Source organism: Contarinia nasturtii, unplaced genomic scaffold, assembly GCF_009176525.2.
Source record: "Contarinia nasturtii isolate CC-2019 unplaced genomic scaffold, AAFC_CNas_1.1 Cnas_scaffold_2166, whole genome shotgun sequence".
NCBI classification, from domain to species: domain Eukaryota; kingdom Metazoa; phylum Arthropoda; class Insecta; order Diptera; family Cecidomyiidae; genus Contarinia; species Contarinia nasturtii.
In genome coordinates, this window is record NW_022199493.1 from 1,132,982 (window position 1) to 1,157,615 (window position 24,634).

General features: G+C 29.8%; 1 protein-coding gene across 2 annotated transcripts in view; it reads right to left on the reverse strand.

Annotated features, from left to right (window-relative positions):
* Nucleotides 1–374: 374 nt before the first annotated feature.
* LOC116347900 (homeobox protein araucan) overlaps nt 375–24,634 on the reverse strand; it is a 36,660-nt gene continuing 12,400 nt past the window's right edge. Inside the window, exons 1-6 of one of the 2 annotated variants that reach the window (XM_031778705.1) lie at nt 12,170–12,347; nt 11,627–11,726; nt 11,215–11,462; nt 7,907–8,007; nt 4,326–4,645; nt 375–3,639 (exon numbers count right to left, since the gene is read on the reverse strand). In XM_031778705.1, coding sequence (XP_031634565.1) covers nt 2,927–3,639; nt 4,326–4,645; nt 7,907–8,007; nt 11,215–11,462; nt 11,627–11,726; nt 12,170–12,172 — 1,485 coding nt within the window. In that variant the 5' untranslated portion in view covers nt 12,173–12,347 and the 3' untranslated portion in view covers nt 375–2,926. Of the gene's footprint in view, nt 3,640–4,325; nt 4,646–7,906; nt 8,008–11,214; nt 11,463–11,626; nt 11,727–12,169; nt 12,348–24,634 lie in introns of those variants that run through there. The other variant, XM_031778704.1, reaches the window with a different exon arrangement.

Consider the following 24,634-nt stretch of genomic DNA (forward strand, 5'->3'; position numbering starts at 1 on the left):
AAGCGATATATTTTATTATGACCAGACGCAACGCATTATCGAAGACATTTGGTCGAAGTCGATGAATTGAGCATATGTAAACTGTTATTGCAAAAATTATGTGAATGTTGATCTGGTTTTTTTAATTACACTTCATGTATAAACAAAATCCATTTAACGTGAGGAAGCTGTAAAAAAGAAAATCCAAATACAAACCCAAATATCAAAAAAACAATATCCAATTTAAAATGCGATAATTCCAAGTAGTTCAAATTATGCAGTAAAAAGTATTTATCTCGTACTTTTGTTTTTTTAATTCATAATAATAATTTTTATTGCAACTATTCAATTTAACATACAGTTTTTCTTATTTTTAAATGATATATAATATTGTGTATATATTGTTAATAATTTTTATTATTAAATATGAATACATCTCAGCTGCATTCACGGTCAAATTTAAATTATTCAATCGCTACTAATTTCTCGAGTAAGTTTTTTTTACTTAATTTATCCTTTCATTCTTCTTATTTTTTTTATATGGCTTATGATAACACACCAACATATATTGTTGGCAGTAATCTTTACTAAAGATTCTTTAGTTGTTTCATCAAATCATTTCAATTTTTCAGTGATGGTTTTTGTCGTTATCATGTGATTTTGTCATTAATCAATTAAATTTAGTTGGTAAAATATTCATATCATTTACAAATTTACTACTTGATGATTGATTTCTTTGCATTTTTTCGTGTGTACGGGTGATATGGATAGCTGGTCAATAAGTTAAATAAACAAATTTGAATCAGTCGCCAACTTAAATTCGGTAAATGTGCATGTCTGCAAGTAAGTGCGTGTTTTTCAACGTTTCTCGTTTTGAATTTTTTAATAAATTAAGAATTAGATCAAGTTTATCACTTGAACATAAATTAAATATTGATCCATTCATCTTTAAATTTTCAGTGCATATATCCATATACTGTCAATAACGTTGATTACTTACAACGGATACACGGTAATTACTTTCTAATCTGTTTGAACTAATACGAATGAAATTCCGAATCCGAATTATAAGAGATATTATTGGGTTTTGAAGAAAAGTTCAAAATAACTGAAAAGAATAGTTTTAAAAGGACTGACTGATAAATCGATGAGAACGGATTTACGGTTGAATTTAAAACTCTGGCAATTTATTGAATGTGACTGGATATATGCGTAAAACTAGTCGCAGGTTTTTTTACCTTTTAATTGACATTTTACACACATATTTTAAATATTGTTTTGTAATTATTACGGCCTGTATCAAAACATCCATTCTTAGATATTAATTTTCTTTCCAGAGAAACTTTTACAAAAAAAAATATATATAAAAAATGGCTTGTTATTCGAAAATGCTTCCACATCTTTTTTTAATTTCCTATAACTCACTTAGATTGTGCAGACAAACTGTGTGTATTAACGAACATCAAATTTCACTTCTAAGCCAACTTTGAACACATGTAAGCAAGCCATCAAAATACAATAGAATGTTGATCTCTTGTGTATCATTGGCACACATTTACACTTTCACGTTCACTTGTTATACAATTTTCTCGATTACACATTCATCGAAGAATATTCTAGATACTGAACTTTATCCATATTATTCAAAGCAAACAGATTCTCTCAACTCCCCGTTTTTCTAAATTAGTTACTAATTAATGCTAATATTTACACGTTTTAAATATATATTCACAATCACTATTACATATCAACTACGATTTTCAAGTCCTTTTCAATTTTTCACCTTTTCGCTAAACACACGTAAAAAAATGAACCACTGAATGTAACATTAGGATTAGTGAAATTGATGTAATTTTTTTGATGCCGTTGATTGATCGAAACTTAAACTATTTGAATTTTTGATATAATTTTGATATAAAATGGTCCGGTTATAAAATGAAATTTGTCGTTGTGATTATTATGCGTGAAAAATAAATCAATAAATTACTCAACTCAAGATGCGAGACACCTTGAAGACAATTTATTCATATAATTTCATTGCTCATCTTAAACATTCGCGCTAGTTTTCTACTCACCATTATTATTTTGATAGGGAGAATTTTAGTTATTTTACTTCTGTGTGGTCATTTCTTCATACCCTGATTTGCACTGTTTTTCATCATATCATTTATGACATGTTTATTCTTTGCTATATTCAACTGCGTTTTTTACGGTTTTCTTTTGCTTATGTACATGTTTCCATAAAACGTCATGTGTAATGTGTGTTTTAACGTCGTTATTATGTTAAATTACGTGTAGAATAATTTTTTTGGCGCTCGAATCGCTTCAACATATTTTTATATGTTTTATTGTTGTTTTTTCTTCTTTTATATTTTATACAAATAAATCACATTTAAATTATTGTCCAAAAGATTTGGGATTACAGTTTTAGTATGTAGGAATATGTGATTCCATAATACAATCATTTTTCAAGTTCTCATCCACCAATTTTTGTGCAAATTAAAACGCATTTAAAAGAAAATATGTATGAGTGTACTTAGGCATTTTTTTTTGTATTTTTTTATATTTCGGTTGCGTTTAAGATAATTGAGGAATCTTTTCGACTTCTTTCACTGAAAGTTGACATTTTTTTGATTAAAGTTAATTCTTTGATGAAATGTTTATATAATATAATCTTTTTTTAAAAATTAGATTGTGCCAGATATTTGTATTTTATTACTCTTTCACACTTTGCACTGGTTGTGAACTCACATAAACTAAGAGATTACAGTCCGGTTTATAATTTTTAAACAATATTTTAAAAGGAGTTTGAGATCTAGGAATGATCCTCAGCTCATCCATTCAATACTTAGGTTTCGTTGAATATTTGAAAACAACGTACATTTTATAGAGGTTTCCACTTCTTTTTGATCTGTCAGTTTCTGAACACGATTTAATAGAAACTATACTAATGAATGACTACGTTTGTTTCAATGGTTGATGGTAACGTTGATACGGGTGTGGAGTTTTCTGGTCTCGATGATGTACTTGAGGCTGATGGGGATACACCAGCCAGGGCAGCTGTATGATTATTATTACTGTTTGAGTTATTGTTATTTGTTGTGAGACTCAGTGGAGCAAATGATTGATTATTATTCTCTATGGATTTTGAAATGACTGATGAGAGTGGATGTACGGATTCTAGAGCTCGCTGATATGACTCTAAAAACGCTCCATATTCATGCCGCACAGGTAAATGCGGTGGATTAAAATTTCGATAAATATCTTTACCCATGTCTGGTTTAAAAAATGGCGCGTAATGCATGCGACTTGGAAGTGGTGATATAATTTTTCCGGTAGAGGATGGATACAATCCCGGCAATGTTGCATTCGGTGGGGTTTGCTTGATATCATTTGGCTGTTTTTCTTCTTTGCTTGCCATATCAGCTAATGACCATATTCGTGGCTTACTATTAAGACTATGATTTGTACTGCCACCAGATGTATGTTTCATATCTACTGGCTGTCGATAATATAAACCAGCTGGATGATAAAGTGGATAATTTCCAGCACCTGATGATCGAATATCCGGCGATGTACTACCAGGTCTAGATTCATTAAGGCGTTGCATTTTATTCATGTCACCTTCTTCACTTGAAACAGTTCCGCTGTCTTTTAAATCTAAAGTAAATGGTAAACAATTTCAAGTTTTTGGTAAAAATAGTCTAAATTAACATATATAAACCTATAGTATACCCTCACAAAACTAGTTGAAAACTTATTTGCACACCAAATATAACGTTTTGAAATATATCTCCTTATATAACTGAGCGTTTAAGTGATATCTTTCTCCGATAATTACTAAAAAATTATAGATTCTGGTCAGAGTCAGGGACCGGGTCGCGTATAATTTTATACTAGCATAAAAAACGCAGGCAGCATAAATATACAAAGTATAAACGCAAACGCAACATATCCATCGCTGTTCGCTATGTATGAAGCATGCGAATACATGTTCGTGTGTGCATGTGACCGTGTATAAATATCTTGTATTATCCTATATGCGACCCGGTCCCTGGTCAGAGTAGTAGAATAAAAATGAACTGTTTTGGAATTAACCCTATATGACTATTTTCCATGCATATATTTTTCTCCCCCTCACTTTTGATGAGCAAAAAAAATCTTCACTTTGAAAATCAATCCCTCCAAAATTATTGTAAAATGTTAAAACAAACAATAATTGCTTTAAAATACTTAATAAACAAAAAAAAAAGATATTTTATTAATTTGAATATGGAGATCAATCTTCGTTGGTTTTCAAAGAGCAGATAACCTGAGATTTAACTATAATTTCAAATGATACTCACCGTTTCTGCTTTTTCCGTCTTGTTCATTTTCGTCATCATCGTCGTCATCATCATCATCGTCTACCACGTTGGCGTCATCATCGTCGACCCGATTCTTTGGCTCCCATGTCATTTTATTTTCTTTCTTTAACCGTCGGCGAGCATTTGCAAACCAAGTAGAAACTTGGGTAAGGGTCATCTTTGTTATAATCGCCAGCATAATTTTTTCACCTTTGGTGGGATATGGATTTTTTTTATGTTCACTTAGCCATGCTTTAAGTACGCTGGTTGTTTCACGGGTGGCATTTTTCCGGCGTGCTCCATTCAATTCCATTCCATATCTATTAAGAACACAAATTATTACAAATTTTGAAAAAATATTATAAATTTAATTGTATATTGTTTGACACTCCAATTATTCGAATTAAAAAATGAATTCACATTTCTGAACTAATAAAAATGTGTAATAAATATAACTGCTAACTATGAAACAAAATCTCGAATAACAAGAAAACAGTTGTTACGATGTTTAGCTGGATGTTTCGATGACATAAAATCGCTGTTTTTTATTCAGTTTACCTCAGTGTACAATTGAATTGAAAAATGTCAAAGCAGATGTATGGAATGAACGGATAAACATTTAATTTTACCACAATTTGCCTGTGCTGCACAAAACTATGGAATAGTATACGATTTTTTATCACTCGGATTTTTCCAAACACAAATCATAAATGAAATCTCGTGTCTTGTTTTTTTTTTCAGTTCAGAATGCTTTTCATTGTTTTAATCTCATTGAAATAGTATTTTTTAATTTTTTTTATTAAATTCGACATGATTTCATATAAGGAACGAAATATAAAATTGCGTTGAAAAGATAAAATGTTCTGTTGTAAGTTTTTCTATCTCTACATCTTTATATAATCAATATGATTGAATCAGTACATTTCGTACAGTACATCATCATTATAGGAAATATATTTAATAAACGGTCCAGCAATACAAGAATTTCTGAATGATGCAATTTGATGACGAATCCGTAGAAATGTGAAGGAGAGAAGGTATAAATTGTAAAACACGTATACAAACTTAAGCGCATTATTCAATGTCCTGGGGATATCTTCGAATGATTGCTTGATTTTAATTAGAATTATCTTACATACATTTCATATAAATTAAACACATAAAAGGTATAATCTTCCAACAATGAAATGAATTTAGTTTCGTGCGAAGCTATACACTTTTATTTTGACGATTTCTAATGATAGTATTTTGCTAAAAAAATTGTTGCAGAATTCGTTTTTTAAACGAACTTGCCCACATTTTTTATTTACAAGCATTTATATGTTGTCGATAAAAATCTCGATTCAAACTGAAAGGTTGGTTGATTTTATTTGTTATACGTTTATAAACATACGGCGTCGCATTATAACATTGTTGTGTGAATGGAAGGAAATATCGGCGAAGAAATACATAAAATTAAAATTCGTGTCATGATGATAACAGCAAAATGCGTTTTAAAATAAGAAAGCTAAATCATTTATTACTTTAAAAGTTCAAGCGTTGATAAGCCTATGCTGAATGGTTATGCTTATATATAGATATATTATTTTTTGGTGTTTCATTTTCATTTTAACCACTTTTCTTTTGATTAAATCTTCTTCGATTTCTTGTTTTCTGCTTTGGTGTGTGTTATCGATATTGTTGCCATAGTACACACAAAGCAAATTAGCGCAGTAACCAAAAACTAATGTGACAATACATTGGAATTTATTATTGATGTGTTTTTTCTTGCAAATGAACTCGATCCATCAGAATGACACTGCTCTTTATTCAATCAATAGTCATAAAATGCCGTCTCATTGATTTTATTTACATATGTAAAACTGTAATAAAATTCAGTATAACGAAGTTTTGATTCATTATTTTTTTCCTTTCGAATGAGGATTTTCATAGTCCTTCGATATATTTTAACAATTTTGGACATTATAAATTTACAATATAAAAGTGCACCCATTAAAACGTGTGGCGTATGAGTTAATAGTTTATAATAAATTTTTCTCTCAAAATAAATAAAGGTGCACATATTATTTTGCAAAGAATTTTGATAGTGCCACATGCAATCGATTATAACGTTTTTCCTTCTTACACCTAGAACAAATAATTTGAACAACCAAGAATGTTATCAATAGTCACATCGTCATCGAGTCATACCAGTTTAATGGTAACATGCAATTGTAAACATTGATTGTAATTGGAAATAAATATCTACTCCAAATGTGAAAGGCAGCGTATTGTTCTTCTAAAATGAAAATGAAATTTATTCGTATCATTTTTAAAATGTACAACGCACTCTTTTTCATATCATGAATTTGCATTAGTCAGTAACATTCATATGCCCACTTTTCCATTGTGAATGAGTTATAATTAATATGCCATGCGTACTTTGATTCTATCGAAAATTTGTGCGAGTAATAGAGAACAAAAAGAGTTGAAATGTTAATTAAAAGACATGCATATATTATACTCGAACTGATAACATACGAAGGCACGTGACAATTACATGGATGTCGTCCAGTTGATTCATAAAAAAATGCTAATTTTATTCATTTATTATTTATCGCTTTTTTCCTTTTTATTTCCATTTTTGTGTTTGGTTAAATGCTTATGTTTTTATTTATAACTAGACAATTTTTAAATGATTTTCATTTTAGAAATTAAGTCGTCTTTTTTAGTCGATCAAAAAGTTCATAATGCAATGATTATCACAATAATTATTCTTTTATTAAGTTGGGTGTTGAAAACCATTCCACGTTTTTCTATTATTGTATATCGAAATAGTACAGCGAATAACTTTTTCTGAATTATGTATTTTTCAGAGCAGTTCTTAAAATCAACAAAAATAAGAGAGTATAACAGTATAATCATATGAGTAGATAAGCATTTTTCTGATATAGAATAATATTAAATAATAATTGATGGTCTAGTATTTATCGAAACATTTTGAAAATCAAAACAAAGATCACACGTTTACGACCATACTTGTCAGAAATGCTGTAAGAAAGAAAATATATCACCCAGACAAAATATATTAATGTATCGATGTAAATCTCCTACTCCGACGGGATAAAACCAAAATGTATGATTTAAATTACTTTTATACATATGAGTGTATATATTTGGTACAAAACCTATATACCTATAATAAATTAAGTGATGTTTCAATAGTATCGTTATAACAACGTATTAATAAGACATAGTATTGAACGCGCATCACATTGCCTTACACCTTCATTTCTCATATCAATTTCTAAGTAAAGTTAAACTTTTTATGCTCTACATTATAGAGAAGTTGATTTACACTAATAAAATTTGACGTTACTATGAAATACTTCGTATATACATTTTGAAATCAAGTGTTTCGATAGAAAAAATGAGATATTAATGCGGTGTTCTTTAAAAACTGAGACTACAGAAGAAAGACACATACAAGGACATTAATTTGTATTAAAATTTACTTTATTTGCACTATTCTTCATTTTGCATTTGTTCTTCCAATTCATTTTGAATACGTTTGATCCAATAAGAAAATAAATAAAACTTACCCATTAAATGCGTATGGTCCTAAAGATGGATCATAGGGATATGGATATGGATAAGCCCAGGGTGCACCAGTCGCCAAATTTTCTTTCAACTCCAATCCAGTCTGTAATTAGAAATGAAATTATTCATTTTACTATTAAAACATATTTACTTTTTCATACAATATGAAAAATAATTTTTTAAAGGAAAAAATGAGTGTTTTGCATATCGTACTCCGTACAGATGGTCAAAAGCAATACGACGAAAACAAACATTATCATGCGCATGTGTCTCTTTATTTTGTTATGACCTATTGACAAGCCCTTCATAATTCTGAAGTAAATATTAAAATCTTCATAATATTTATATGTACAAGAACTTGATAATAAGTTAATACGAAAATTCTAGTATCCAGAATTTGTATTCTAGACTATGTAACCTTTTTGTGAAATTCAAACGCTTTTACAGATTTTCAATTGTAACTTTACGAAATTGGAGATTGAATATAACACTGCGCATTTTTTTTATTAAACATTTTGTTTTGGAAGTGTGCAAGATTTTTTTACATTTATACAAAATATATTTTCAAATGTAGAAATTAGACGTTATATAAGAGACGTGTTTTATGAGAGATTCGTTACATTTTAAATGTAAAGGCAATGCAAACATTTGCTTATTGTTCGGAAACTCTGTCTGAGTGCTTGTGATTTCATTTTTTTATTCGTATCCGACGAATATATTCTCGCAATCTTTTTACTTTGGGATCTATTGACAAATATAGTTGAACTTTGTACAGTTTTCACCAGCATTATTATTATTTGACCATTGATATATGTAATTCTTAATTCATTTCATAAATGAAAAAGTAGAAATCAAAATTAAAATTAGAATAACTGAGATATTTCAATATCGAGGCGAACGTAACTTACTTGAATGACATATTTAAATATCATTTTTTGTTTCAATCTATTTGGTAAATTGTGCAAATAAGTTAATAATTCTAAACAGTTTAGCTCTCGGGACATTTTGATTATCAGATTTCCCTTTATGATGAAAGTATTAAGTTTGTTATCAATAAAAAAAATGCCTGCACACACAAAAATATTAAAAAATAAAACGAAGAGTATGCTTTTATATGTAAAATACTCATGTAGTACAAAAAATAGAAAAATAATCAAAAAGATCGAGTTCAAATGTCATAATTAATTCACACATTCCAACAAGAATAATTAGTATTAACATGTAATCGTGAAATGATATTTGAGAAAGCTAATTTTAAAATGTAAATATAAAATACTGTAAGAACTGTGCATCAAACCAGTTTTCAGATAACCAGCAAAATGAAGCAAACGGTTTTTTTTTGTTCAAATTAGCTGTTTTACAATTGTTCTGATTGGAGTTTTTTTTTTTTAATTCAATTTGAAAATGATGTCATTTGTGCTTTTGTTATTTTTTCATTTAAATTTTAACTATAAATTAATGTAATAATATTTTTGAAACAAAACGTATAATGAACTTTTTAATAGATGTTATTTACGTAGAATGAAAATAATCTTAATCGATTTGCTGCTTTTGAACAATTTTGCTCACTTCAAAAATCAATGCGTTCCAAACAGTCAAATCAAATATACATGAAATGAACTACACTTAATTCCAAAAAAGGTTATCGGCAAGTGTATTATTATATTTTTCAGCATTTGATTGAACAATTTTGAACATTTTCATAGAGATGCCGAAATGAACAGGGTTTCAAAGTATAAACAAAATAAAGTTTATTTTTGCAACTGTTCATGAGTACGTACTTAATTTAACTTGTTTTTATAAAAACAAATGCGTAATGCCCCAGAGAGGTTTTATCACAAAAAGCCTCACAATTAATATAAAATACAAAATAAACAACGAAAAGAACACACCTTCTTTTGGAATTTTTGTTCTAGAATGAAATCTGTGCATTTTATCCATGTGGCTTTTACAACATTTCATATTTTTCACAAAGATCTAAAAGCTAAAAACGAAATACATATTTTTTTCTCGTAGAGTTCAACTTATTGTCTTTGGCACTTACATTCAATTTCACTTTTTTGTTTTAAATAATTTTACTTATTGCTTTTGATATCAGTTCTAGTTATTCATATGAAAGAACGTACAATACTGATTCCGAGTAAACAATATAAGGTGAAATTGAGAGCAATAACTTATAGAATTTTTTTTATCACAAAAACACATCTTGAAAATATCGTATTTTTACATTTAATTTATATAAGATTTTTAAGAAATATCGTCGCAATGTAAGAAAATTAGTGCGGTCGACGTATTTTGTATGAGATGACACAAGGGCAGCAGCCACAAGTGTTGGCGAATCAATGTTGTTCAACCGTTTGGAACACCAAAATGGAACAGAGAAAATACTTCCACTGTGTTATGCTGTATTTAAATTACAACAAAATCAAAAATAATTTTTTAAATACCAAAAAAATGAATATTTTTTTTATTTTAATTCATAAAAATTATATAAAAGATACAAATCATTTCAAAATGAGAATTCACCGAAAATTCTAAGTAGTACCAAAATCATCAAATCAAACAACAGAAATCTGGCCTACGAATAAATAAAAATAATACGATAATTCAATCATATCAGCATGTTGGCAATATTCCATTTTTCATTCATAACGAAGCATATTGAGTAGTGTGTGAGTAAAAATAAAACATTTGACCAGTCACATGGAAGTTTACTCCTCCGCTAGGGGCGGTATTCGTAGATAGCAAAAAGTCAAAAAGATATAAATGTGATAAAAATGAACAGAGTATAGAGTATAAGATATTTTCCTACTTGGCTCACATATACGTACGTACGTACTTGAGCAAGTAATATGACAATTTATTTATATGCTACACACTATACCATCAATGAATGGTTTTTCTTGCTTCTGAGTTTATGTGACACTGTCTGCGCATTTATGTTTTTGGAGTATACCTGCTATTGGAAGTATGGTAACAATTAACAAGCAACGACCATTGATATGTGGTGCTATTTTGCTGTACATTTTTATGCAATTATACTAGTGGCTTTGTACTGGTTATGTAGATTGAATTTGTTTCGCATGCCAGAATGTTATGCTTTCGTGTTATTTTGGTTTGTGTTTAACATGTACGTACAGCTTTGTACGTACGTAGAATTTGATTAAAATTAAACACTTGTATAATGTATATACTATTTCAATTTTTCCGTTCCATTTTTTCTATTCATTTTATTCTTTTCTAACGCGGAGAGTATGCGCATTGAAAATACAAAAAAAAAAAAACTTTTTAAAACCAAGTCTCAACTTACGTAGTGAAATTGCTCTGGTCCAACTCCGGGCATGTAAGCTGCAGCTGGAAGACCCTCGGCATATGCAGCTGAATTATACATCGATAGAGGCATACCACCAGGTCCCATTAAACTTGCTTGGGCAATTCGCTGGTAATTCAACATTTGTTCATGTTGGCATGAGCAAATGGTTTGTCCAGTTGTGGGATCTGTGAACAACGGTCTTCCAGAATCGCAGCAGCGATTTGTTGGTGGTGGCCCTGAAGCGGCTGTTAGTGAAAAAAATATTTGAAGCGTTATGGATCGAAAATGTTCCTTTCTTCTATCGTTAAACTAAATATGATAATTATCAATATGTGTAAAATGATTCACACTTCGATTTACTTTATGAGAAATATCAAAATACAAATTCAAAAGAATGCAATTCTGTTACCTGAACACGGTGATGAACTTCGAGCGCCAGGAGGAATAGTTGTAGTTACTGCCATTGCTACAGAAACAGGTGGTGATGGTGGTGTTGAGGATACGGTATTCTATAAGAAAATCAAAAGAAGTTTGATCAATCAAAACACGGTCTATTGTTTTTCGATTATAAACATTTTAAGCAAATAATTGATCGAAAACTTGGGCATTTCAACTAAAAAAAATACTGAATAACAACACTGTAAAGAAATCTATTTTATCTCGCTTGGACATTCAACTTATTCAACTCTATTAAAAACTATGAGTCCGTGACAAATACAGACAAAACTTTCTTCAAAATATCCAAAACGTGAGTGTAAAGAGAGTAGTTTTTGTTCTTTATAATTTTTCAGTGTATCAATTTAACTGAATAAAACACATATCAAAGAAATAGTATTTGAAGCAGGGTTATAGTTATCAATAAATATATTTTATGCAAGTCGGAACTTTTGCACTTTTACCGGCATTCACATCAATGAGTTAAATTAAGCTTTCAGTTCAAAAAAAAAATTACCATAATATTTCATCCGTTTCAGAAAAACATTTTCTCTTTCAATAGCTTTCAATATATGGTCGACGTTTTAAGTATTTAAGACAAATTTTGGCCAATACACTTGAACTGACTTTTTATGCACTTTTTTGTTTTGTTTTTTTTTTTTTTCACTAACCTTTTTAACTTAAATTTATTTTTTATATAAATCTTTTTTTTAATACTTTTCCATTGAATGATTCTCAACAATAAATTGAATATTTTGTTTTAAAAATAAATTCACTTTTATCTATGACACTTTCGTCGCAGAAAAATTAAATTTTTTCGTTTGAAAGTTGTGTTAAACCGTCGATAAAAGTTAAAATTTTCGAAACAATAAAAAAATCGCGACATAAATACGTTCGACATATAATATTCGGTCGGAGTCGTTTCACTGCAGAAAAGTTGTCTTTAATTTTGTTACACAGCACAGAAAAACACAAAAACACGAACAGCGACGGTAACGACCAAAATCAAACTGAACGTCTCACAAAATGTTTTCGTGTTTCTTTTCCCTGTTCTCTATTAGAAGTCATAATAGACTATACAGAATTGTGCACACAAACACGAAGCAACGTCGAATCAGTGTTGTTGAATCAGTAAACGCAAAAGCAGTCAATTTAGAATCAGTCAACCGCCATACGATGAGAATACATAACAACTACATATACATACAATGTGTATGAGATTCTGAGCGTGTAAGTGTATATGTATTTGTATTATATTGTCAACGTCTACGTTTACGAGCAGTACACGCCATGTACGGTGGTTGCAGCTACGGTGATTTTGTTGCTGTTTTCATCGTTATTGTTGTTTGGTTTGTTGGCAGATAGCGAATGAAAAAGAATCTTTAAGGCAGGAAAATTATTGGGGACCTTCAGGCAATTGCCGTAGTGATTTGGCTTGAACTCTTAGAATTTTGAGAATTCCATTACAAAGACACTTCAAATAAATCGTTTCATCAAATAATTTTCCTTAGAAAAAACAGTGAATATAAGAGTTCATTCAGAAAATGCTAACATTTGTTTTATATGTCTTTTACTATTTTGTGAAATATAAAGACCGTTGATGATTTCATAGTAACAGTAACGATATACCACTAGTCATCAAGAGAAATCCACACACTACTGCGGTTATGCTTTAGTTGGAGTACACATGAAATATAAACAGTCACACACAATGACAATCAAAATAAAATAGCAGCCAACCCTCCTCTAATTTGTTTTTCATCGCAACCTGGCATATTTTCAGAATAATATGCTATTGGTGCGTACATAGCACAAAATATGTACACAAAATATATACGTAGTATTGGATTAGTCATTTTATGCTCATTGTGTACCAGCGCACACTTCCATGCATTTAAACTGTGCACTTATTTATTTTTCGGAGCGCTCTCAATTACCGTCGTCTATTCTATTGTTGATTTCTGTGGATGCACACATAGTCAGGGATCATCATCATTACCATAAAAACAGACAAAACCAATTCAAGTATGTTATTCGGGGTGAAATGGTTTTCTGCGCGCCATTTTTTATCAAAAAAATAACACCACCATAGTCATTGATGATTATTGAAATAAGACAAAATATTTTGTTTCTATTGATAATGTATTTGGATTTGTTTGGCCCTTGCACCATTTTGATATATTAAATAATAATTCTTCATATTTAGGCAGACACAATCTAAAATAATGTTGCTTCAAATGTGTTACAATTAAATCACATGGATGTGACGGCTAGCTAATACTTTGTTTGCGATGATTAGCAATGGGTGCGTTTCGATTGAATTAAATTGCATACGAATTCGTTCAATTTATGGCTTATATTGTTTATTTATTACAAATGTGTAAATATATTATACAGTTGCTGCTGTGCTATTGTTCTTTTTATATCATTATCAAAAGAATGCGCGCTATTTTTATTACTCTGTAGTTGCATTGGCGCTTCAATGAATCGTGTTCACTTATTCATTCTCTATAGCTGAATGTGTTCTTTTTTCTCTCCTCTCTTTCAAATGAAGAGCGCATAAATATTTCACTTCATATGAAGCCAATTTCAAAGCTATTTTGGCTTCAATCGTTCGTAAATACACAACATGCATTTCAAGCTAAAGCAAATTTAAATAAAAGAATGGTGGAAAGAAAAGCGGGGAACGTCAAAGCAAGTTTATTGTGGTAAACAAGGCGCGTATGAAAACGAGTAATAACTTTTACCTGACTACACAACCAAGCACATATTGCATATATATAAAATATATGATGCTTTCCATCTCTCTTGTCTTGATTTGAAGGCAGTTTTTCCACTGTACAATTGTACTTTCGACTGCCATTTATAATTTCAGCACATACATTAAATGGAAATAAAAAAGAACAGCTATTCACATCAACAATGAAGCGACATTATTAACACAAACGAAGAACTACATATATAAACAAATTCTTTTTTGGGTTTAATTTAAGGAGCAAATAAGCGCGAACTGTCCGTTGTGAAAATAGTTTTGTTTGTAATCATGTATACACGCACCTAGGCAACGCCGTACTTCTTCTGTTGTGCCTCTTTTAATTCGATCTTGTCGTTTGTTTGAGGCGTGGTTTCTATAACTTCTCATGCGAATCATCCGGCTTAGTTTAATTAAGTTTGGTTTAGTTTTTTTCACCTCGCCCTCCCCCTTTGTATCTTCCTTACTATCTTTCGCTTCTTTATTCGAATGAAATTTATTTATAACATTTACAATACAAATCCATATTGAATATGGGTGAACTATCTCATACTGATTCTCCTGTTGCAGTTATTGTTGATATAATTCTTTTTTAGTTCGCCATTTCATTCACTCACATAGTGTGACGCATTTAGCTTACGAATGTTTACAAGCCGAACATTATAGCCTTTAACGTGTTTTATTTATTTTAACAACTAGATACTAAACGTTTTCTGTGCATTGTTGTATTTAAATTTATTTATTCAAATCTGCTGTGCAGTTGTTTTGAGTAACTCTAGTCATCGAATTAAATACGATACAAAAAATGAAATGACTAATAACGAAATTAAAGAAAAATTAATCTCATACTATGTACATCAACTTGTAGTCAGTCGTTTCGCTGTTTAGCTGTTTAAACACTTTTTGTTTAATTCTGTATTCTGTTTTGATTTCGATGAACAGATTTGTTAAATAATCTTAATTAAATAATGTGAGAAAAGTGATATTAATAATAATGGATTCAGCTGTTTATTTTCGAATGGACGCGACGAATTTCAATTACAATCGAAAAACAATTTATCGACGATAACATGAATGTACAGGGTGTCTTCAATTGTTTGTTTTTTATCACTTTTATGACATATTTTTCAATGAAATTTAAAAAAATATACCCGTTTATCCAAAATGCTCACATGCAATTATTAGCTTGAAGAGACACCGTCAAAGATTTTCCAAAATAAAACCAGATCTTATTAAACCGCTTGTGTACATGTGTGATGCATTTTTTTTTATTCAGAGCATGATTCAATTAAATCTTTTGTACACGTCTTTTGTGCTCTTTTTATACGACCCAAGCGCGACTTGTAAATATCACAATCGTTACTATGCCGTCTGATGTGGATTATTTCATAACATACATATTTTCTCTTTTATTCCTTTTCACGATTTAATCGTCTATTTGAGTTTTTGATTTAATTAACGATTTCGATGTAAAACATTTATTTCATGGCAAATGAATCAAAATAAACTTTTCTTTCTTATGTTTATTCTTGGGACATTCATTTAAGCGATAGCAAAAGGCTAAACTTATCAAATTGAAAATGGATAAGAAAACATGAGAAAAGGCGAAATAGAGATATATTCAGTTGAAAAAGTGAACAAATGGTGTAAGAATAGCTGCAACGAATATACAAAAAGTTAAGAGAAACACAATATTGAATGGCGTGAATAAAAAATAATAATAATTTCTATAACTCCTCGTCAAAAGCATGTCAAACACTAATCGGATTATGAGCGAATTTGAATGGAAACCGAATAATGTCAATGAAAAATAACAATAACATTTATAAATGAAAACGTTTCGAAGCAAATTGAAAAAAGGTCACAGCGTGTACATTCATGACAAAAAATGCACAAACTGTCATAGACACGATGCCAGTTTGTCGTCACGTTACTGTCTATTTATCACAAAAAAAAAATATCGACAAATAATCAAAAGGACATAGCAAACGATCTACGCACTATTGGCATATAATTATAAATTCCATTTCAGTTTTGCAATATCAAAGAAATTGCCATATGTGATAATCATGCATTTTAATATCAAAACTTCAATATTTAATTTTGTGGACAAACTAAACCATAAATTCATGAAATGAAAACAATGCTTAAGAAAAATAGTAGCTACCAAATGGTGTTTTCAACGGACATATTTTCCACATCCGAGTCCGACCGATACTGAGTAGTTTATTTCCAAAGCCGATCGACAACGACAGCTGTCGATTGAAAATTAGTCAGAAGTCGGTCGGTTGTCGGTCCGACATTCGAACGCAACTAAACATAAAAATACAATCACGTAGTTCAAGAGAAAGAGAGAGATAGAGGCCACAAAAAACGCCAAAACTTAACAAAACACACATATAATACACAACACATATGTAATACCGACAACAAAAGAAAAACAATATTAACGAATATGGTGCTTTGATGGCAATAATAAATTTAGTTAAATGTGCAACTATAACATCTAATCTGATTAGGCTTTTTCCGCTTTATATTTTTGTGTACTCTTTTTTTCATCTTTCTGGTATTTTTGCTGTGAACACTTCTGTACTTTGCTCTTTGCCATTGTAGTTAGTGCTACTGTGTTTCATATACTATTATTTACGTTCGGGTAGATCAGCAGTTTTAATGCTATAATTATCCTTCGTGTCTCCTATATTATATTATTTGCCATGTATTGAAGTATTAGATACCTAAAAAACGAGTTGCATTCAGGATTGTGTAGTCAAAACGTTAAACTGTCTCTAATCGCTTTATGCAGTAATAAAAAAAACTGAACTGAAAAGACCTATTTGAATCATAGAAATATATTAAGCGTGTTCTCCACTTTATCTTATTTTCTTTGCGTATTTCCTGTAACATTTGGTGGCGTTTTTATACAGTTAATTACTTCTTTCAAGCACAGATTTTTGCGCTTTTATGAACAAAATTTCATAGGATTTGATGAGAAAAATAAACACCATTTTTACACAAAAAGATATGCTCTAAAAATACAGTTAACAATCAACGAATTTTCTTTCAAAATGATTTTTTTGATAGGTATTTTTACCAAATACTTGATAGATTAAATGGAATGGGCGATGCTAGAGAACATCGATTGCACAGATGATGATTTGATCCTCATTGTTTGGTACCTAAAATAATATACTAGCAGATGTTTTCAGCCGAGATTTAACTTGGTTTGCTTCGCACTGAATTCAAATTTAAGTTTATTTACATGTGTACTAGGTACATATTCAACTTCAATAAATTTCACATTTCACGGTTTGTTCAACATACTATATGTTTGACCAACCACTTAACTAGTGTTATTTTTATTAAATAGGATGACAAACACTCAACTATCTCTCTTTTCTCTTCCAAAATTACATTTTGTTGATATTGGTGTTGTTTTTGCGTTTATTTCAAACATCTTGTGTTCTCTATGGTTTTGATATCGTTTACAAAAACATACTATTTCCGATAGAAGGTTCAACCAAACTCATCCATTTACTTCGTCTGCTATTTTTTTCTATTTAAATAAAACGAATCAATCGATTTAGAATCGATGAAGAAGAAAGAAAATAAATGCAAAGGAAATCTGTGAACTTTTAAATATTTGTAAAGTTTTAAGGCTTGAATGATTTGCAATTGGTCATAGTGTTAAAGTAAATATTAGTTGAACGCATAAAAGCACCAAAGTGTCTATAATAATATGGTAAAACACAACACAAAAACTAAATAAAAGTTATAATGGTGAATATATGGCGGAACCCCCGGTGTAAACAGTGACAGGAGAGAATGCATTTGAAATAGTCAACTACTTTAAGTTATGCAGGTAATTCCATTTGATTTAACATCATTTAATAAATGAGATTTATTTCTCTTTTTTATCAATATTTAATATGCTCAAAATTTTGGATTTGATCACATAAATATGCAATGAACATCAATTGTATTAAGTTCATGATGATTGAAAGTACATAATAGTCTTTGTTTTCAGAGATAAATCTTTGAAAAACAAAATTCATTCTCATTGACAATGGATATTTCAAAGAACTCTTTTTTACTGATCCAGATACAGTCCTCAGTATGTGAAAAATATCACATTTCAAATTTGATTACACAACGTTCCTTCTGAATATCACGTCTCTAAAATTGTTTTGCGAACACAATGGATAATCTTAATGAAAATAAATATTCGTGCAGCAACCCGCCACGGATGAATAGAAAAAAATCAAGCAAAGGTAAATAAAGTTTTTAAATATTGTCGGTTAGATCTGATTGATGTGTAAAAACACATTCTTGTTAAAGATATGCCGAAGGCGTTACAGTTCCTTTGACTTTGATAGACATTGAATGGAGGAAAATGACTCTGCAAGCGAATATAATTTAAATTAAGTTATATAGCATATAATTCGTATCCCAAATGTATCTAGCCATTGATATCCCGTCTGTTTTGATTGTTGAAAGTGGCACATTATCTAAGATTGTCTTTCACACAAAATAATATATAAAAGTCGTTTATTGACACTGAGCAATTATCTATTTATTTGATTTATATGAATAAGGTATTAGAAAATAATAATATTATACGTTAAATGTTGATAGTATTATTCGCCACTTGGCTACAACTACTACAAGGGAATGCACCATCACCAGTAACCAAAAAAAGAATCAATAAAATAAAAAAAATTATGTTTTGTATCGTTATATATATATTATATTATCTAAGTTATTATCGTATAAATTATGATACAACCAAAACTAGTGTTTGCTTATAGTAAACCTTCATCTGTATAATATTCAACTGATGCACACCTTTATCGAAAAGCAGCGGTCAAAATCTTATACAAATGCTTGAATAGGTCATAAAATATCGGGATTTTTTCTGGTATGTTTATTTACTAACCAATTGTCTTCTCTTTTAAGTTAATACAATACATTGTTCGAATAGCATATAAAGAATATATCTTATGACCAAAAACACACATCAATAATCCGAAATTATTATCGAAATTTGGACACACACAGAATTGACAGCCACTGTTATAGCTTCTATTCCTCATTCAGGAGTACACAATAAAAATAACAGATATATTAAGGCGACTTGTTAAGAATGGATGTATGAAAATACGGACGCGTCCAGTGACGATTCAATGGTAGAGCTCTAATACTTTATCTTGATATAAAAATAATTGTTGTAATTGAAAAAGATATTTAAAATTCGAAGCTAAAGGAAATATTCCTGTCGATTTGTTTTTATTTAATTTTTGGCTTTCTTTGTTCTCCCCGAACTTAGAAAAATGATCAAAAAGTTGTACATTTCTATGTAACACATTTTACAATATATCGAAGAAATAGCGGATTCGAACTAACTGTCTTTTCTAAAGATGTTCAAACTAATTTATTTAAAACATAAATCTGGATTATTTCAAAAGAACTCCATGTTCATGTTTCCCAAATTTTCTTGAAAAATTTCTGTTTTATATTCATTTTTTGGAATATTCCAATAATTTCGATAAGAATTAAAACATCACATTAATATTCAAAAGTATATCATTAAAAATCTTCATGATACATATATAATTCCAGTGTTTGTATATTTGAAAAGTGTTGTTTCTTAATGAATTATCACCGCTGGAATCATATATTTATACATACCATCCTCCTCCGTTTGAAATATCAAATACATTGATAGTTGATTGTTCTCAAAAATACGGAACACAAAAGACTCTCTATTTTTAAAGTTTGTATTATTTATTTTAACTAACTAGGCTCAAATGCTTTGACTCAAAATTAAATTATAATAAGAATTGAGGAAAGAGTGTTACGTTAAGTTTAATTCTTGAATTATAGCGAAAGAGATATAAATAATAATTTGAAATCAATTGCTTCAAATACTAAATAACACAAAAGACATAATATGTTGGAAATTTATTGATACACACAACTGGCAGCGAAAGACTACCGACTGCATGAAACAACTGAGAAAGCTTATTTGGAAATGAAGAAGCGATAAATCGAAAATGCGTATGCGTACATATTCGGTTGCGCCGTCCATTTGACAGCAAAATGAAGGAAAGAAACGGAACGGTGTTGGATTATAGCTGCTTCTGTTGATGCGAACTATGTTACTCAATTTTATGAGATGTATCGTGTGGCTTTAATACTAACCAAAGTATGAAAATTAATATGTTGAGCAACGCTTTATATATTCTCTTTTATAAATTTATTCTGAATACTCGGATTGACTAATTTAAAATATTATTTATTATTTATAACATTTTAGATGATGATGCTAATAGAGATTTCGTTTTAGTTTGGTTTGCTGCTGGTATTTATTTCAGCAAAATATTCCGGTTTTTTTAAATGTGTATTTGAATATGGACAGTGTTTAATATCACACGAAACGAATATATTGTGTTAAATAGCTAACCATATAACTTAATACAATTTCAAAATTGTTAAAACAAGAAGATTAAGATCCATCAGAAAATGTGAAGTAGCGCAAAATTCAAGAAGTTACTAAGCTGCACCATTCGTATTGCCTATGTTTATTTATATATAACAACGTATTTAAACACAGATTATGCTTTAAATACATCTAATGTTTCATATATACAATATTGCTAAAAATGCTATATCACATACAAGCTATAATAAATTCTGTACTTATATATTGATTCATTTCGTATATACATGTATTTGTTTGTCGTCTTTTGTTGAACATTTATTTATTTGCGAAATATCGAAAACGTCAATACGAATGAAAAAAGTTGATAACACGATCCGGTTCCGTCCTAATATTTAAAAAAAACAGTTGACAATTTTTTTTGCCGAACACTTTGATTTGACTCGCGAAAATATGATGTGCGGTATGTTTTGTGACCACTTACAAATAAATGTTGTCAATTTTATTTCACAGCTGACAAAATTTCATAGTATTAGAGCAAAATTCCATAGTATTACAGACAAAAATTTGATGAAGAAGTAAAACTAAAATGGACAAAAAAATAATGGCTGTAACCCATCATATTTTTGGATGACATATCGAGTGTATGCTATGAAATATATTGAGCTGGCCCTAAAAATTTAATTCTTTCTAACAGTTTCCAAAAATAGAGGTCATTGGCGATTTGTATGTCATTAATGTTGCTAATTGTTTTACACAATACTGAATTTTTTAAATAAAATTGCTCATAAATTATTTATTTTGATCGTATGTACGGGTGCTGATTAATTAGTTCAAATTATAACTGTATCAAATATTGATCGTATATAAAGTATTGAAATATTCAATAACTGAAATTGTCTACATTTTTAAATCAATGTAATGTTCATATTTATAAATATATACACGATTTTTCATTTAAAGTTATTACTATAAGAGATTATTATTAATTTATTTTGTTGTAAAATCATAAATCATCTCACCAAAACTTCATTTCATATACACCGAAAAAAAATGTGTTAACTATACAATATCTGTATGTTTATTTGATATTGTTTTGACTTTAGCTCTTTCTTGTAGTCATCTTTTCTACAGCAGCACTCCAGAGTCTCATAAACAATCAGCCATTAAGTAAACCAACAAACACGAGAAAAAAATCATCTTCCTCACACAAATAAGTATAGACACTTTTTTATACAAAGCGAGTTTTGATTTTCTTTTTCTTTCTATCACCTTTTTTCATCTTATTTTGCATATTGATTTATTTCCAATTTAGGAAGCAGATGGATTTATCTAAATCTAAAAGTATTACGTTTATTCATGGTAGTCAAATTGGAGAAACCAAATAAATGAGCACCGCAAGCGTGTCAGTATTTGGGTGTTATATGTTTGTTCGTTTGTTGCTTTTTCTCTCTGTTCTTCTTTAGTTGTTGTCGTCGCTGTTGTTATCCAAGTTATTATAACAAGGCAATGGGCGCGATGTGATGAATTCATGTGACGACTACCTACAGCTTCCATACAGATTAAGATCTAAGTTAATGGAAACTACAATGATTATTATGTTTTGTTAAAGGTTCAGAAATGTTTCTCCGCTTTACTCGAATTGAGATCTAAATTCAGCTTTGCAACAAAATATGACTTCTATACTCATGCTTATTGTTATTGAATCAAGAAAAGTGATTTTTCGAAAATTGATAACGAAACCACTGGCCAACTGCACTAATAATTCGTGTGCGTCACTTTTTAAAACAGCTAAACATTCGTGTGCGTCACTTTGGACAAATACACATTTTTTACCAATTTTCTCTACAAATTCATTTACAAAAATTCGAAGTGTTACTGAATAAAAGAAATATTTTTCATTCGGAGTTAACTAAGCTTGTAGAATTTCAGTTTTCAATGGGAATTTTTTTGTCCAATGCCATAATACTAAAGACATTTCAATTCCATAAATTGAAATTTTTTGTGAATTTCTTTCACTATAGCGTTAAGAGATCTCAAGCATAAAAAAGAGTTCAAAATTGTCTATGATTTCTGATTTAGTGCTGAGAGAAAGGCAGTATTACTGAACCGATAATTTGAAAATAACGTTTCTCTCATCAGTGTGTCTGTATCTGTAATTTGAGTTTTTGAAGTCGGAAAGACCAATAATTATGGCATTTATGAAATTTCAATATTATGGCATTGGAAGAAGCATTTCCCAGAGAGAACTGAAATTCGACAGATCTCTTATAAGTTTTAAGTAGAGATCATAACAAAAAAATGGTTAAAGTAGAAGAATATAAATGGTTAAATTGAAAGAGCCACATTCGACCGAGCCGATTCGACGAACGTAACACAAGAATTTCATCAATATTCATGAAATAAATTAGCTTGCAAAAAAAATGCAATTTGCACAATTTAACGGACGAAATTTGTTTTTCATTCATAATAATGCGAAGAATACGTAAATGTTCTTGCGGAAGACACAAAAGATTGATTACACACAATTAAATTCCATCAATATTATGCATTAATTATAATCTTAGTATAAATAAATTAACCCTTAGTACAGGATTTAAAATAGTTTGGCTTCTTTGTCTACGGTTTTATTGTTTATTTTTGGTTTTAAAGTAGGTAGCATTTTCTGTATTCCATTTCTATTTTCAATTTTATGAATAAGCAAAATCATAAATCATCGGATTTGCCTCTTTTGCTTTAAATGGGTTTCTTTTTTACATCTCTCAATACAACTGTTTTTAAGCTAGAACACGAAGGGTTGATATTTCTGGAGGTAAAATTATTCATACGTATTCTGTAGTAGACTAAATATTTGGTACTTTTTCCAAATTTCTGGCAATAAACCGAATTGTAATTAACTTCAAAGTTTGAATGAATTTCATTGATTCATTTAAAATTATGTTATTAAACTGCTCTGTAGTTTGACTAGCGTAATTGGTACGCGTAGTCTTCGGTTTCACCTCATTGGACTGTATTTCATTTAATTATTTTCAAAATTAATGTTCATCCGCGTGATTAATACAGATAACTACATTTTGCGTTGAATTTGCATCGTCCTTCCTGTTTAAAATATTGTATTTAGTTTAGGTTTTACGATGTTCAATTTTAAGGTTAGGTTTTGTATAAACAAGTTGTGTTCACAACGAATCAATTCACCTCAAGTCATACAAGTCAATTCATTGGTCCATTTGTCGCGCCCATAAGTCAAACCACAACTTGGTAAGCGTATTTACTCTCAAGTAAGAGATTTTTCACATGTCTATATCACACACAAAAAACAGCAATAGTAGAATTGTTCAAATTTACCAATAGTTGTTGAAATATCTATTGGTATTTTCATGCAATTGTCACTACAACAGCATAGTTGACACTTATTTCGATGCGATGGACCAAATGTGAACTACGCTGCTATACTATTGTGATCAAAAAGTTCATATAATTGTTTGAAAAAGAAGAAACTGCAAATGGATCTTCATCATTTCTTTTAAGGCTGAAAAGGTACATCCTAGCCCCACATCTATGTCAAGTCTCAACATGATGTGATTATCACTTGTAGTCATATGCTTACCTATTCAATCACACCTCAAATGATGGTGGCGATTTGTATTTTTTGATCACAATAGTAATATACCAATACAATTAAACAATTCTACTATTACTGTTTTGTGTGTGCATTAATTACATCACATTATATGATACTTTGAATTAAGAGAAATAACGTAAAACGAACGCAAGTCAAGTGATTAAATTACGTC